This window comes from Bos javanicus, chromosome 16 (assembly GCF_032452875.1).
Source record: "Bos javanicus breed banteng chromosome 16, ARS-OSU_banteng_1.0, whole genome shotgun sequence".
Classification (NCBI taxonomy): Eukaryota; Metazoa; Chordata; class Mammalia; order Artiodactyla; family Bovidae; genus Bos; species Bos javanicus.
In genome coordinates, this window is record NC_083883.1 from 3641026 (window position 1) to 3655877 (window position 14852).

Consider the following 14852-nt stretch of genomic DNA (forward strand, 5'->3'; position numbering starts at 1 on the left):
GCATGCAACTAATTATTTGGGACATGAAACTCATTCTTTGGGATACTGGCAGCTCTAGCCTAACTAGTCATCTATCAAATGCTTATTATTGCTCTTTTTTAGGGACCAGACAGGAAAATGTGAGCAAATATACAAAATAGTGTATCTTTCATGGAGGAAAAATGTCCTTCTGAAGTGGAAAAACACATCATTCCAATAATCTACCAGACATGGAAACGATTTAACAGATACTAATTTGTCTGTTATGTACTATGGTAGGCATTGCAGGGATACAATAAAGATGAATAAAACACATCTTTACCATTAAGAATTCACAATGTAGCAGGTGAGATAAGACAAATATATTCATAGTTATTATACAAATAAATAAATACAAGCATGATCTATATGTCTAGAGCCTATAGGAACTGAGCAATAGGTTTAAGGTGAAATTTACTTCAATACATATTTGTTGAGGCTCTATTTTCAAAAGACTGCTTTCGAGAAGTGCATTTATTACAGGAAGATTCTTTGTTGCCTTAACCTAGTGAGACAGAGAGGCATGGAGAAAGAAATGCTGATGCTGGAAAGTGGACAGAGCAAAATAAAATTTTAAAACCAGAACTAATTTTTATTTTAAACCCATTCTTTATTTAAATGCTACTCACAAGGCTGAAGAACTCACCATACTGAAATCAGAAATGACTTTTAAGACTAAACTAAGCATGTTGCAAATGATAACCATCTTAAAGGTAATAATGTCTTTTCTTTCAAGAGCAGGCAGAATTATCCAAGCCTTTTTAGTAGTGGGCTACCCCATTCCATGGAAAATAGATTATCCTAGCAAAGAAGATTAGGAAGGGGAAAAGGAACTGGAAACTGGAATAAGAAGCTTAAGTAGGTAATGTCACACTATACTCAATCAGATAAAATCTCCCACTGAAGTAAAATACTGTTTCATGGCAAGCTACAGAGCCTGGGTTATGACTCACTTGTAACAAAATCTCTCCTATGCAAGGGTGCATTTTATAGTCTCATGGGCAGAGCAGGAAAGAACAAGAGGGGAGCTGCAGAACTGAACTGGGAGCTTAGAGACCTGGGCCTAAATCTGGCTTCAGCTCAAAACTGTTCTGTCCCTCATTCTTTCCTGCTGTTCCTCTTATTCTCCCCTCAATCCCCATGCGTCAACTTCCTAATCTAATGTTCACCAAGTACGGACATACACACACACACACTCAAACATTGCATGTTTAGTGCTAACTATACGCCTGTGCCATGTGCTTTATATGATCTCTAAATGTCACAACTTTGTGAGGTAAACATTATCATTCCCATTCTATTTGCTTATTTAGATAAAATTTACATACCATAAAATTCTAGCACATTAACAAAGTTGTACAATCATGACCACTATCTAATTCCAAAACATTTTTATTCCCTAGGAAGTAATCCCACACCCATTAGCAGTTACTCCTCATCCCCTGGCAAAATCATTAATCTACTTTCTGTCTTTACAAATTTTCTTGTTCTGGATGTTTCAAATAGATGTGGCATTCTGTATTACTCCCATGTGACATATGAAGAAACCAAGAATCCAATAGGTTAAGTGCTATGCTTAGTCACTCAGTCATGTCCCACTCTTTTCCACCCCATGGACTGTAGCGCCCACCAGGCTCCTCTGTCCATGGGAATTCTCCAGGCAAGGATACTGGAGTGGGTTGCCATTTTCTTCTCCAGGGGATCTTCCCAACCCAGGAACCCATGTCTCCCACATTTCAGACAGATTCTTTACCATCTGAGCCACCAGGGAAGCCCGTAATAGGTTAAGTAATTTGCCCTAAGTCCCACAGTTAATAAAGTCGTGAAGTCGCTCAGTCGTGTCTGACTCTTCGTGACCCCATGGACTGTAGCCCACCAGGCTCCTCCATCCATGGAGTAATTTGCCCTAAGTCCCACAGTTAATAAAAGGCTGAACTAGAAGAGGAACTCAGATCTGATTCAAATGCCTGTGCTTGCTTTTGACTACCTTTTTTTTTTTTTCGGTGCTGCCACATAGCATATGGGATCTTAGTTCCCAACCAGGGATCTAACCCCTACCCCCTGCAATGAAATAGAGGAAGCCCAACCACTGGACCACCAGGGAAGTCCCAGTTGACTACTCTTTTTTTCCCCCCATTGGTTAAAGCAAAAAACAACCGTGGTTGAAACTTTTGACTACTATATATTGCCTCCATGCCAGAAGAAAACAAAGAAAGTGAAAGTTTTAGATATACTTGGGGAAATGGGGTTTTCTTCATTTAAGGTAATATAACTAAGAATCACATTTACAGCACCACCTCTGCTAAGCTTATGTTGAAATGCTGAGGCAGCTCTTCCAAATAGATCAATACAAATTACTACAAACAACTTTGTTTCTTAAGAAAAGCTTTTCTTAAATCAATAGGTACACTATGCTTTTCTCTTTCAATTGTGGCAGCCAGTTTACATCAGATGTGACCAAAGGAGGGTGAAGGATGCTACAGAAAGAAAGCTGTTCACGAACCAAAGGCAAAAAGCTATAACAGCCTAAGAATTGTAACTCAATTAAAGGCTTATAATCTAACTTTAGCTTTCTGCTGTTTTTCCACTTTATATGTTGCACATGGTTGTGATAAGATTATACCTTTCTAGAGGGACAAGTTCAGATTTTCTTAGTCCTTTTTGTCCTCATTCAACATAAACAAACAGGTGCACAGTATTGATAATTGTAATTATCTTTCTTAACAGAAAAATATAGAATGGGAAGACTGATCTCCACTAATCCAAAGCCAAGGCCAATGTTTTTATTAGACTCTTTATCTCCCATACCAGATACTCAAATGTTTATTGACTAATAATCAGTTCACTTCGGTTGCTCAGTCTTGTCTGACTCTTTGTGATCCCATGGACTGCACCACGCCAGGCTTCCCTGTCCAGCACAAACTCCCAGAGCTTGCTCAAACTCATGTCCATTGAGTCACTGATGCCATCCAACCATCTCATCCTCTGTCGTCCCTTTCTCCTTCTGCCTTCAATCTTTCCCAGCATCAGGGTCTTTTCCAATGAGTCAGTTCTTTGCATCAGGTGGCCAAAGTACTGGAGTTTCAGCTTCAGCATCAGTCCTTTCAATGAATATTCAGGACTGATTTCCTTTAGGACTGACTGGTTGGGTCTCCTTGCTATCCAAGGGACTCTCAAGAGTCTTCTCCAGCACCACAGTTCAAAAGCATCAATTCTTCGGTGCTAAGCCTTTATGGTCCAACTTTCACGTCTATACATTACTATCGGAAAAACCATAGCTTTGACTAGACGTACCTTTGTCGGCAAAGTAATGTCTCTGCTTTTTAATATGCTGTCTAGGTTGGTCATTGCTTTTCTTCCAAGGAGCAAGTGTCTTTTAATTTCATGGCTGCACTCACCATCTGCAGTGATTTTGGAGCCCAAGAAAATAAAGTCTGTCACTGTTTCCATTGTTTCCCCATCTATTTTCCATGGAGTGATGGGACTGGATGCCATAATCTTAGTTTTCTGAATGTTGAGTTTTAAGCCAGTTTTTTCACTCTCCTCTTTCACTTTCATGAAGACGCTCTTTAGTTTCTCTTCACTTTCTGTCATAAGGGTGCTGTCATCTGTGTATATCTGAGGTTATTAATATTTCTCTCAGCAATCTTGATTCCAGCTTGTGCTTCCTCCAGCCCAGCGTTTCTCATGATGTACTCTGCATATAAGTTAAACAAACAGGATGACAATATAGAGCCTCGACATACTTATTTCCCAATCTGGAATCAGTCTATTGTTCCATGTCCAGTTCTAACTGTTGCTTCTTGACCTGCATACAGATTTCTCAGGAGGCAGGTATTCCCATCTCTTGAAGAATTTTCCAGTTTGTTGTGAACTGCAGAGTCAAAGGTTTTGGCATAACCAATAAAGCAGATGTTTTTCTGGAACTCTTTTGCTGTTTCTATGATCCAAAAAATATTGGCAATTTGATCTCTGGTTCCTCTGACTTTTCTAAATCCAGCTTAAACATCTGGAAGTTCACACACAGTTCATGTACTGTTAAAGTCTGGCTTGGAGAATTTTAAGCATTACTTTACTAGTGTGTGAGATGAGTGCAACTGTGCGGTAGTTCGAACATTCTTTGGCACTGCGTTTCTTTGGGACTGGAATGAAAACTGACCTTTTCTAGTCCTGTGGCCACTGCTGAGTTTTCCAAATTTGCTGGCATATTGAGTGCAGCACTTTCACAGCATCATCCTTCAGGATTTGAAAGAGCTCAACTGGAATTCCATCACCTCCACTAGCTTTGTTCGTAGTGATGCTTCCTAAGGCCCATTTGACTTCACATTCCAGGATGTCTGGCTCTAGGTGGGTGATCACACCATCGTGGTTATCTGTGTCATGAAGATTTTTTTTGAATAGTTCTTCTGTGTATCCTTGCCACCTCTTCTTAGTATCTTCTGCTTCTGTTAGGTCCATACCATTTCTCTCCCTTATTGTGCCCATCTTTAATAGCTAATACTTACACAGCACCTTACCAGGTACTGTTCTAAGCACATATATTAACTCCCAACAACCCCAGAGGCAACTACTATTATTATAATCCCCATGTTCAGATGAGAACATTGTGGCAAATCACAATAAGGTCACTCAGTAAGGACCAGAACCAGGAGGAAAGGATATAGCACAGACTAGAGCATTCCAACTAAATATATTCGAGTCATTGCAACTTCTTAAAATCCAGAGGTTTATGATACACTGCAATAGCTTGGAACTCTGCTGGACCAGAAAATAAGAAAAATACTTCTCCCTCTGCTACTTTGTAATACTCCACTCTGCCTATCTTCAGAAGTGCTCAAAGCCTTTATCTCACTACCTTTGAACCCCCTGTTACAGAGCTAAATCAACAGACAGGCTCTCAGCCCCCATAGTTAAGTGAAAAGAAGGCCAATGATTTGGGAAGAAAAGAGGAGCTGGGACTTCCCTGTTGGCCCAGTGGTTAAGAATCCACCTGCCAATGCTAGGGTTCAATTCCTGGCCTGGAAAGACTCCACCTGCCATGGGACAACTAAGCCCGTGCATCACAACCGAGCCCAGGTGCCGCAACCACTGAAGTCCGAGTGCCCTAGAGCCCGTGCTCCACAACACAAGAAGCCGCCGCAACCAGAGGTCCGGGCATCACCATGAAGACCCAGTGCAGTCAAAAACAAATAAATAAAAAAGAAAGCTTTTTTTTTTTAAAAGGAGGAACTGAATCAAAGCAATTTATAATTCAGTTTTTCCTGTACAGGCTAAGCAACTCTCATTTCAGTTTTATTCTACCTACTTTTCAACTTCTAAAACATCAAGTATATATACGTTATATGCTCTTTACACTGCCCCAGTGAATTAAAAACTGTCAAAATTAAGAAGGAAGAATTATTTGGGGGGTTCTCCCCATCTCTTTTGTGATTAAAAGTGAAATAATGAAAATTTAGTCTCTGATCTTCAATTGCTCAAATACCATACTACATTCCAACCCAGAAGACACTTCCATTCAGAAACAATTAAAACTTTCAGGAGGTTTATGAGGTTAAGCAAGGAGTGTTCCTTTCCTTGACATTTCAAGTTCCTATTAATCAGAAGAAAGTGGAGAATCTTTGAACGAACATGACCTTGTAAAGAGATGGTCTGTAAAGGGAGAGAACAAGAACTAGTTGTCGTTTAAGGAATGGCTTCTACTTTCTAACACAATCATTTAAACAGCAGGGAAAATCAGATCCCCCAAAATATACATAGTAGGTGCCACCTCTCTAATTTCTCCTTTTCACCTCCAAAGATAAAACTCTCCACTCTAAACTAATGGAAGCACTTTATGGAACAAAGTCAAAAGGCTCCCTGTCCTGTCATCTGTACGCTTCCCTACTTTTTACTTTGGATGAACAGACTCCAGAGGGTGTACAGAGTTAAATACGCGAAGATGAGTTCATGATGCAGTCAACTAGAAAAGCCAACGAGGCAAAATACAAAGGTGCATTTGCATTTCTTAAGTTGGCGTTTAAAGAATGAAAACAAGAGCCAACCAATGTGCCTTGAAAACCTCCATCTCTCTGAGGTGAATCTACTCTTTTTTTTCAATAGTAATTCTAAAATAAACAGTTGCTGTAAAATTACAGCAATAGAGGGTTTTTTAAGATAAAAGAAAAACTGAGCAGGGAAAGTTTCTGGCAAGCACTGCTGAGGAAGAGGGTGAAAGTACCCATTCTGGGGCTCATCTCTGAAAACATCGGCCCTTCTCACCCAAATCAGTTTTTTAATACCTTCACAGAAATCAATCCCCTTTATGGGTCCATTTTACCACAGCAAATCGATGGGCAGATGTCAAAACCACAACTTCAGAAAAGCTAGTCATCCCTCTCCTCCCACGTATCCTATGAGATAAATAAAAGCTTTTATCTACATCCAGGCCAATTACGTGAAATATCATTAATCAGAATCTGATTTTTATCACCATTTTTGGAGTCTCAGACAAATTTAGGATATTAAACATGCAACTTTGGAAACACAGGGCCTGACACAGAAACTCTGAAGAGTTTAAGAACTCAACGCATTCTACACCTGATATTCAAATTTGCTGTCAGCCTCTAAATCAGTGTTTCTGAAAGTGTTTGTGGCCCACCTGCATCAGAATCCCTTTGGGATGGCTTGCGTTTAGATTCTTAGGACCCACCCACTAGACCTACTCAATCAATCTGTGGGATAGATGTTTTTTACTTTAGTTTTAGCACACATTTTCGCTGGAGAATCACTGAATGAAATCCACTGACTCTTTGCTGTGTTATCCCAATATATCTAAATACATGGGACGCCAGTCCTTTCTCCCATCCAACCTGTTATTTCCTAATTAGACCAAGTGGTTAACAAACCCTCCTGTTCCCACTAAGAGCAGTTTAAGAGGAAGCAAGAAATTAGGCAAGATCAAAGACGCTGCACGATTTTAAGTGCTTTAAGGTCTCTAACACATGCCAGAGAGAATCAAGTCAAGTTTCAAGACAAAAAAAAGAGAGAGATCCTTCCCCTCTCTAACTTTACCATAAGCGCAAGCCGCCATCTCTGGAAATACCGTGGCAGACATAAGATACCCTTTTAGCGATTCCAGCCTCATTTAGAGTTATATTCCTTACTTCTTCAGAGTTGCCTCATGATTGATGTATATTTCACATACAAAATCAAGCATGCACACATACGCGCACACACAGCGGACACACACAACCTCCACTACAGTCCCCTGGCCTCCTTGGGTACTGAGGGTCCCTGCCTACCGCCCATCCTGCATCCACCCCCCCCCCCCCCCGCCCACTCCACCATCCCTGAACTGGGACTCTAAGCACAACTGCTTACCTCCGAACTTAGAGTAACTTTCCTAGGCGCCACCTCTGCAGCCTCCAAACGGGGGCCCCCAGCTCCCGCCCCCGCCGCCGGTCCCTCCGAGCCCGCTCCTGAAACCCCGCCTCGGGCGCCCCTCGCCCCCGGCCCCGCCGGCCGGTCCCCGGCGCCCCCTCCCCCACCCGAGACGCCTTCCCACGGCACCTCAGAGAGCCGGTCCGCCGGGCCCCGGCCCGGCCACGCCGCCCTCCTCCCACTTTCCGCCTCTTCCCGGGCCTGTTTCTCTGGGGCAGGGGCGCGGCCCGCCCCCCGGGCTCGCCTCTCCGGCCCCGTCTCTGTCACCGCTTGCCCTCCTTACCCGCCGGCAACCCGGTCGCGGCGACATCGCCGGCAGGGCCGCGCCCGGCCTCGCCGCCCTCCGCAGGGGAGGAGGGACAGCCGCGGGGCTGCGAGCCCCTGAGGTCGCGGAAGAACTTCTGCGTGTCGCGCAGGTTCTGCCGCAGCCGCCCCAGGTAGCGGCGGTAGCGACCAAAGCCCCGGCACAGCTCGCGGATCACTCCGCCGCCTCCCGGGCCGGGACCCGACTCCGGCTCGCTGCCCCACGGCACCCCGTCGCCCTCCATCGCCTCAGCCTGCTCTGTCTCCGCCGTTCGGTTCCCGGCCCTCAGGCCCGGCTCCCCTCCTCCCGCGCCCCCGTGCTTAAGACTGCTGGAATCCGCCTCCTGACGCCCCCGCCTGCAGTCGGCCGGGCTCCCAGCCTCCGTCACCGCCGTTCAAAACAAACCAACCCGCAGCGGGCCCTGAATGGAACCTTTATCTCAACTGTCTGGAAGAGTGAGGGGAAGGATCGGTGGCGCACCGGGTCACTGCGGGGGTTTCTGGGACTTGTAGTCTGCGCCAGGGCCGAACTCCAAAACCTGGAGACTGTGGAGGCGACCCCCACACACACATACACACCCACACACCCACACACACCCTGTATAACTCTACCCCAGTCTCACCCAGAGTTCTCACGCTCTTCCTGGTTTAAAAACATGTTCCTCCTTCCTACAAAAGTGTCTCTGGAGTGAGACAGCTTCTGCAGAACCAGAACTCCTGCAGAAGGGGAGTGCCTTACTGAAATCAGAGCGAAAGATTGTAATAGCAAAGGAAAGGAAGGAAACAAGACTGAGGCTAGTACTATACCCTAAATGGCTCTCGCTTTCCCGTACAGTAGATACTGGGGAACCGGCTGAAAATTTCATGGAAATAGGAAAACTCCTATATTTGCATTGCATTCTCCTTTTGACTTTCCTTTTCCAGGGGTAGAAAGTTGGGGGCGGCGGTGGTGGTGTGTGTGTGTATGGGTCGTTAAAGAGCCATAAGCTGAAGTTCACTTGGTCTGTTGAAGTAGAGAGATGGAGCCGGGTTAGGGGAAGTTGAGGTTAGTAGCCTTCCAACCCAGTTTTGATTATCTTAACTTGGCTTCTGCTAATATGGACCCAGTTCTGATTATCTTAACTTGCCTTCTGCTAATATGGAAGACTAGAATTCTAATGACACAGACTGTCATGGAGCTTAGGACACAATTAGGAAGAACACAGAACTTGACAGCCACCTCTTCTTCTCTTCCTGCTTTTTTTCTCCTCTTCTCCAGACAGGGATCCCTCCTATCTTTCCTGCTGTGTAAAGCCCCAGTATTCTATCCAGGCCAGGTATCTTTTTAGACAGTCTGGATAGTGTAGGTCCTCAACTAAATTTAAGAGGTGACTTGAGACTGAGTCTGAACTTCCCCAATGCCTTACCTTGAGATCAATGAAGTAAGAATTTGGGGTAGTCGATCTTTATGCCCTCTAAAATTTCGTGAGTTTTGCTTCAAAAATGTTAGCTTTTGTCTCCCAACCTCTCGTTCCTTGTATAAGTGCTCTTAGCACTTGTCACTAAGTGATGTTGTGATAATTGGATGAAGTCCAAGTGAAATGGGAAGGCTTTACCGAAATCAGGAGTTTTGGGGCTTCCCTGATAGTCAGTCAGTAAAGAATCTTCCTGCAATGCAGGAGACCCTGGTTCAATTCCTGGGTCAGGAAAATCCCCCAAGAAGAGATAGGCTACCCACTCCATGGACTGTGTAGTTCATGGGGCTGCAAAGAGTTGACACAACTGAGCGAGTTTCACTTTTCAATCAGGGGCTCTTCAATTCAGTTCAGTCGCTCAGTCGTGTCTGACTCTTTGCGACCCCATGAATCACAGCACGCCAGGCCTCCCTGTCCATCACCAACTCCCGGAGTTCATCCAAACTCTTGTCCATCGAGTCGGTGATGCCATCCAGCCATCTCATCCTCCGTCGTCCCCTTCTCCTCCTGCCCCCAATCCCTCCCAGAATCTGAGTTTTTTCCAATGAGTCAGCTCTTCGCATGAGGTGGCCAAAGTACTGGAGCTTCAGCTTCAGCATCATTCCTTCCAAAGAAATCCCAGGACTGATCTCCTTTAGAATGGATTGGTTGGATCTTCTTGCAGTCCAAGGGACTCTCAAGAGTCTTCTCCAACACCACAGTTCAAAAGCATCAATTCTTCAGCGATCAGCTTTCTTTACAGTCCAACTTTCACATCCATACATGACCACTGGAAAAACCATAGCCTTGACCAGACGGACCTTTGTTGGCAAAGTAATGTCTCTGCTTTTGAATATGCTATCTAGGTTGGTCATGACTTTCCTTCCAAGGAGTAAACATCTTTTAACTTCATGGCTGCAATCACCATCTGCAGTGTTCTTAGAGCCCAAAAAAATAAAGGCTGACACTGTTTCCACTGTTTCCCCATCTATTTCCCATGAAGTGGTGGGACCAGATGCCATGATCTTCGTTTTCTGAATGCTGAGCTTTAAGCCAACTTTTTCACTCTCCTCTTTCACTTTCATCAAGAGGCTTTTTAGTTCCTCTTTACTTTCTGCCATAAGGGTGGTGTCATCTGCATATCTGAGTTTATTGATATTTCTCCCAGCAATCATAAATCCAACTTGTGCTTCTTCTAGCCCAGCGTATCTCACGATGTACTCTGCATATAAGTTAAATAAGCAGGGTGACAATATATAGCCTTGAAGTACTCCTCTTCCTATTTGGAACCAGTCTGTTGTTCCATGTCCAGTTCTAACTGTTTCTTCCTGACCTGCATATAGGTTTCTCAAGACGCAGATCAGGAGGTCTGGTATTCCTATCTCTTTCAGAATTTTCCACAGTTCATTGTGATCCACACAGTCAAAGGCTTTGGCATAGTCAATAAAGCAGAAATAGATGTTTTTCTGGAACTCTCTTGCTTTTTCGATCCAGTGGATGTTGGCAATTTGATCTCTGGTTCCTCTGCCTTTTCTAAAACCAGCTTGAACATCTGGAAGTTCACGGTTCACATATTGCTGAAGCCTGGGTTGGAGAATTTTGAGCATTACTTTACTAGTGTGTGAGATGAGTGCAATTGTGCGGTAGTTTGAGCATTCTTTGGCATTGCCTTTCTTTGGGATTGAAATGAAAACTGACCTTTTCCAGTCCTGTGGCCACTGCTGAGTTTTCCAGATTTGCTGGCATGTTGAGTGCAGCACTTTCACAGCATCATCTTCCAGGATTTGAAATAGCTCAACTGGAATTCCATCACCTCCACTAGCTTTGTTCATAGTGATGCTTTCTAAGGCCCATTTGACTTCACATTCCAGGATGTCTGGCTCTAGCTGAGTGATCACACCATCGTGATTATCTGGGTCATGAAGTTCTTTTTTGTACAGTTCTCCTGTGTATTCTTGCCACCTCTTCTTAATATCTTCTGCTTCTGTCAGGTCCATACCATTTCTGTCCTTTATCAAGCCCATCTTTGCATGAAATGTTCCCTTGGTATCTCTAATTTTCTTGAAGAGATCTCTAGTCTTTCCCATTCTGTTGTTTTCCTTTATTTCTTTGCATTGATCACTGAGGAAGGCTTTCTTATCTCTCCTTGCTATTGTTTGGAACTCTGCATTCAGATGCTTATATCTTTCCTTTTCTCCTTTGCTTTTCGCTTCTCTTCTCTTCACAGCTATTTGTAAGGCCTCCCCAGGCAGCCATTTTGCTTTTTTTGCATCAAGACCTGGGGATGGTCTTGATCCCTGTCCCCTGTACAATGTCACGAATCTCTGTCCATAGTTATCAGGTACTCTATCTATCTGATCTAGTCCGTTAAATCTATTTCTCACTTTCTCTGTATAATCATAAGGAATTTGATTTAGATCATACCTGAATGGTCTAGTGGTTTTCCCTACTTTCTTCAATTTAAGTCTGAATTTGGCAATAAGGAGTTCATGATCTGAGCCACAGTCAGCTCCCGGTCTTGTTTTTGCTGACTGTATAGAGCTTCTCCATCTTTGGCTGCAAAGAATATAATCAGTCTGATTTTGGTGTTGACCTTCTGGTGATGTCCATGTGTAGAGTCTTCTCTTGTGTTGTTGGAAGAGGGTGTTTGCTATGACCAGTGCGTTCTCTTGGCAAAACTCTATTAGCCTTTACCCTGCTCCATTCCATATTCCAAGCCCAAATTTGCCTGTTACCCCAGGTGTTTCTTGACTTCCTACTTTTTCATTCCAGTCCCCTGTAATGAAAAGAACATCTTTTTTGGGTGTTAGTTCTAAAAGGTCTTGTAGGTCTTCATAGAACCGTTCAACTTCAGCTTCTTCAGCGTTACTGGTTGGGGCATAGACTTGGATTACTGTGATATTGAATGGTTCGCTTTGGAAACGAACAGAGATCATTCTGTCGTTTTTAAGATTGCATCCAAGTACTGCATTTCGAACTCTCTTGTTGACCATGATGGCTACTCCATCAGGGGCTCTTAGCATTGTATGAAAAGGGGCACTGCTTCACATGAATCTCTACTTGGTAAATGCATGTGAAGTCTGCCCCTAAGGAGGATATTCCCATTCCTTCTCATGTTCTCCCTCCCTTTTACTTGCTCACATAGTCTCCACTGGTCATTCTTTATTTTTGAAGATCCCCATGCAATCCCTAAAAGGCTCAGTGAAACAGAAATGAAAATACCAAATGCAAAGTTTAATATAAAATGGTCGATACTACTTAAAAGAAGAAGTGCTGTAACAAACCAATATGTGGTAATTTGCCACATACAATAATTTCTAGCAAAGGAGATCCTATGAGAGAGTAGTTGAGCTGGAGTTGTCCAAAAAGGGAATTGGGAATTAACATCTTGAAGAAAGAGTGAAATGTGGCTAGATAGAAGTAATCAAGGAGGGGCATTCTGTCAGGTAAAGGTCATAGAGCATATCCTTTTAAAAACTATTCATTAGTTCTTTATTTATTTCTAAAGTAAGTAGTTTAGGACTGTGGTGCAAAATGCAAATAGTGCAAAAGGTATGAAAGGGAAAACTAAGTCTTTCTACTGCCTTTCTCCCAGTCACTTAGTTCCTCTCCCGAGAGGTAACTACTGTTGCAAATGTAGATACTATATAAATATATTTTTAAAATTCCAACTATGGCAAAGTATACTTATTCTCTGGACTTCCCTGGTGGTTCAGATGGTAAAGAATCTGCCTGCAATGCAGAAGGCCCAGGTTTGATCCCTGGGTTGGGAAGATCCCCTAGAGAAGGGAATGACTACCTACTCCAGGATTCTTGTCTGGATAATTCCATGGACAGAGGAGCCTGGTGGGCTACAGTCCTTGGGGTTTCAAAGAGCCAGACAGGACTGAGCAACTAACACTTTCACTTTCACATACTTACTCTATTCCACCCTTACAGACTTTTCCACACCAGAACATAAAGATCTGCCTTGGGCTTCCCTGGCGGTCCAGTGGTTAAGAATCCTCCTTGCAATGCAAGAGACGATGGTTCGATCCCTGGTCTGGGAAGATCTCACGTGCCTTGGGGCAGTGGAACCCACAGGCACAACTACGGAAGGCCATCACCCTAGACCCTGTGCTGTGCAACAGAGAGGCTGTCACAGTAGGTCTGCACAGCGCAACCAGAGAAAGCCTGTGAGCAGCAGGGAAACCTAGCACAGCCAAAAAATCTTAAGAAAAATAAGCTACAGGAGTATTTTGTACAGCACACAGAATATAGCCAATATTGGAGAAAAAAAAAAGATACAGATTAAGATGTTTTATTTAACACGTCCTCTGTCGATGAACCTTTAGGCTGTGTGCAGTCTTTTGATATTATGAACAATGCAGCAGTAACTAACGTTTTAGATACATAATTTTTAATATCTATATTCTCATCTCCATTTTTGATCTGCCGGGGAAAGTGGTCAATTGTTTCCTGCTATTTATTTATCTATTTTTGGCAGCGCTGGGTCTTCTTCGCTTCGCAGGCTTTTCTCCAGTTGCAGCGAGGGGGCTAGTGTCTAGTTGTGGTGTGCGGGCTTCTCACTGCGGAGGTTTCTCTTGGTGCAGAGCACAGGCTCTAGGGAGTTCGGGCTTTCAGCAGTTACAGCACATGGTCTCAGTGGTTGCAGCTGCTGGGCTCCAGAGCACAAGCTCAGCAGTTGTGGTGCACTGGCTTAGCTGTTCCACAGCGTGTAGGATCTTCTGTAATCAGGGATTGAACCTGTGTCTCCCGCATTGGCAGGCAGATTCGTTACCACTGAGCCACCAGGGAAGCTCTGTTTCCTGCTATTTAAAACTTTAAAGGATGTAAATGACCGTGAACTCTTTCTAAATTACAATCATCTACAAGTAAAAAAATATTTTTTTCAAATATCTAAGGACAAATGGGAGAGAATAACGGTTGAATGATAACTAGAGAGGGTTTATGTTAGTATAGGACAGTGTTTCCTGAAAGTTATGAGTGTTAAACACTTAATGAAAATAAATACACAGATCTACTTTTGTTCCCTCCTAGAACACAACTAAAATGATAGTAATGGAATTTTTTCAAATCATAAGCCTGCAATAATGAGAGGAGCCAGTAGCAAAACCAGAAAACAAAGTAGAAGCTGAAAAGCAAATGGACAAGTGTTAATAAAGTTACTAGCCTGGAAAAACCTGAATCTGAAACCCAAAGTGGGAAAAGCTGAGACCCAACCTGCTCTATACTGCAGAATACCTCAAGTCTCAGGAGCTGGTAACAGTAGGTCCCCCCACCTCCACTAGCTGCTGTGGGGGTAGAGGACAATAGGGCTGCCATGTACAGGTTGTACCCTGGGCAGGGATTTAAAAAAGGAGTCTGGAAGCTGTTTATGAGCAGTCAGATCTCCAAGTCACCTTCCCTTTGTTCAACTGTCCCCCTGACCCCACTCCTCAGAAGAGCGAAGTACTTATTCTCCAGAGAGGGCTGACTCAGAGATCTCTGTATAAAAATGGAGATTAACTGAACTAATGGATTTTGGATGTGAAGATTCCCAACTCTCCTCCTCCGTTTAATTCCTGGATCTCTGGTTATGTTTATTCTTCAGAGAGGAAACATGCAGTGTCTTCTTCAAGGAATCTGAGCAGCCCAAGAGGAAAGGCTCAAAGATACTGCTATCAGGACCAAGATTCT

At 43.6% G+C, this 14852-nt stretch overlaps 1 protein-coding gene across 5 annotated transcripts in view; it reads right to left on the minus strand.

The window, feature by feature from the left end:
• DSTYK (dual serine/threonine and tyrosine protein kinase) overlaps positions 1 to 8189 on the minus strand; it is a 57311-nt gene extending 49122 nt beyond the window's left edge. For 2 of the 5 annotated variants that reach the window (XR_009729843.1, XM_061381991.1), the window contains exon 1: positions 7721 to 8181. Coding sequence is in view for 4 of the 5 variants with exons in the window: in XM_061381991.1 (XP_061237975.1) it covers positions 7721 to 7985 (265 nt within the window). In the remaining variant the exon portion in view is untranslated. Of the gene's footprint in view, positions 1 to 7720 lie in introns of all 5 variants that reach the window. The other 3 variants (XM_061381993.1, XM_061381992.1, XM_061381994.1) reach the window with 3 other exon arrangements.
• Positions 8190 to 14852: the final 6663 nt, after the last annotated feature.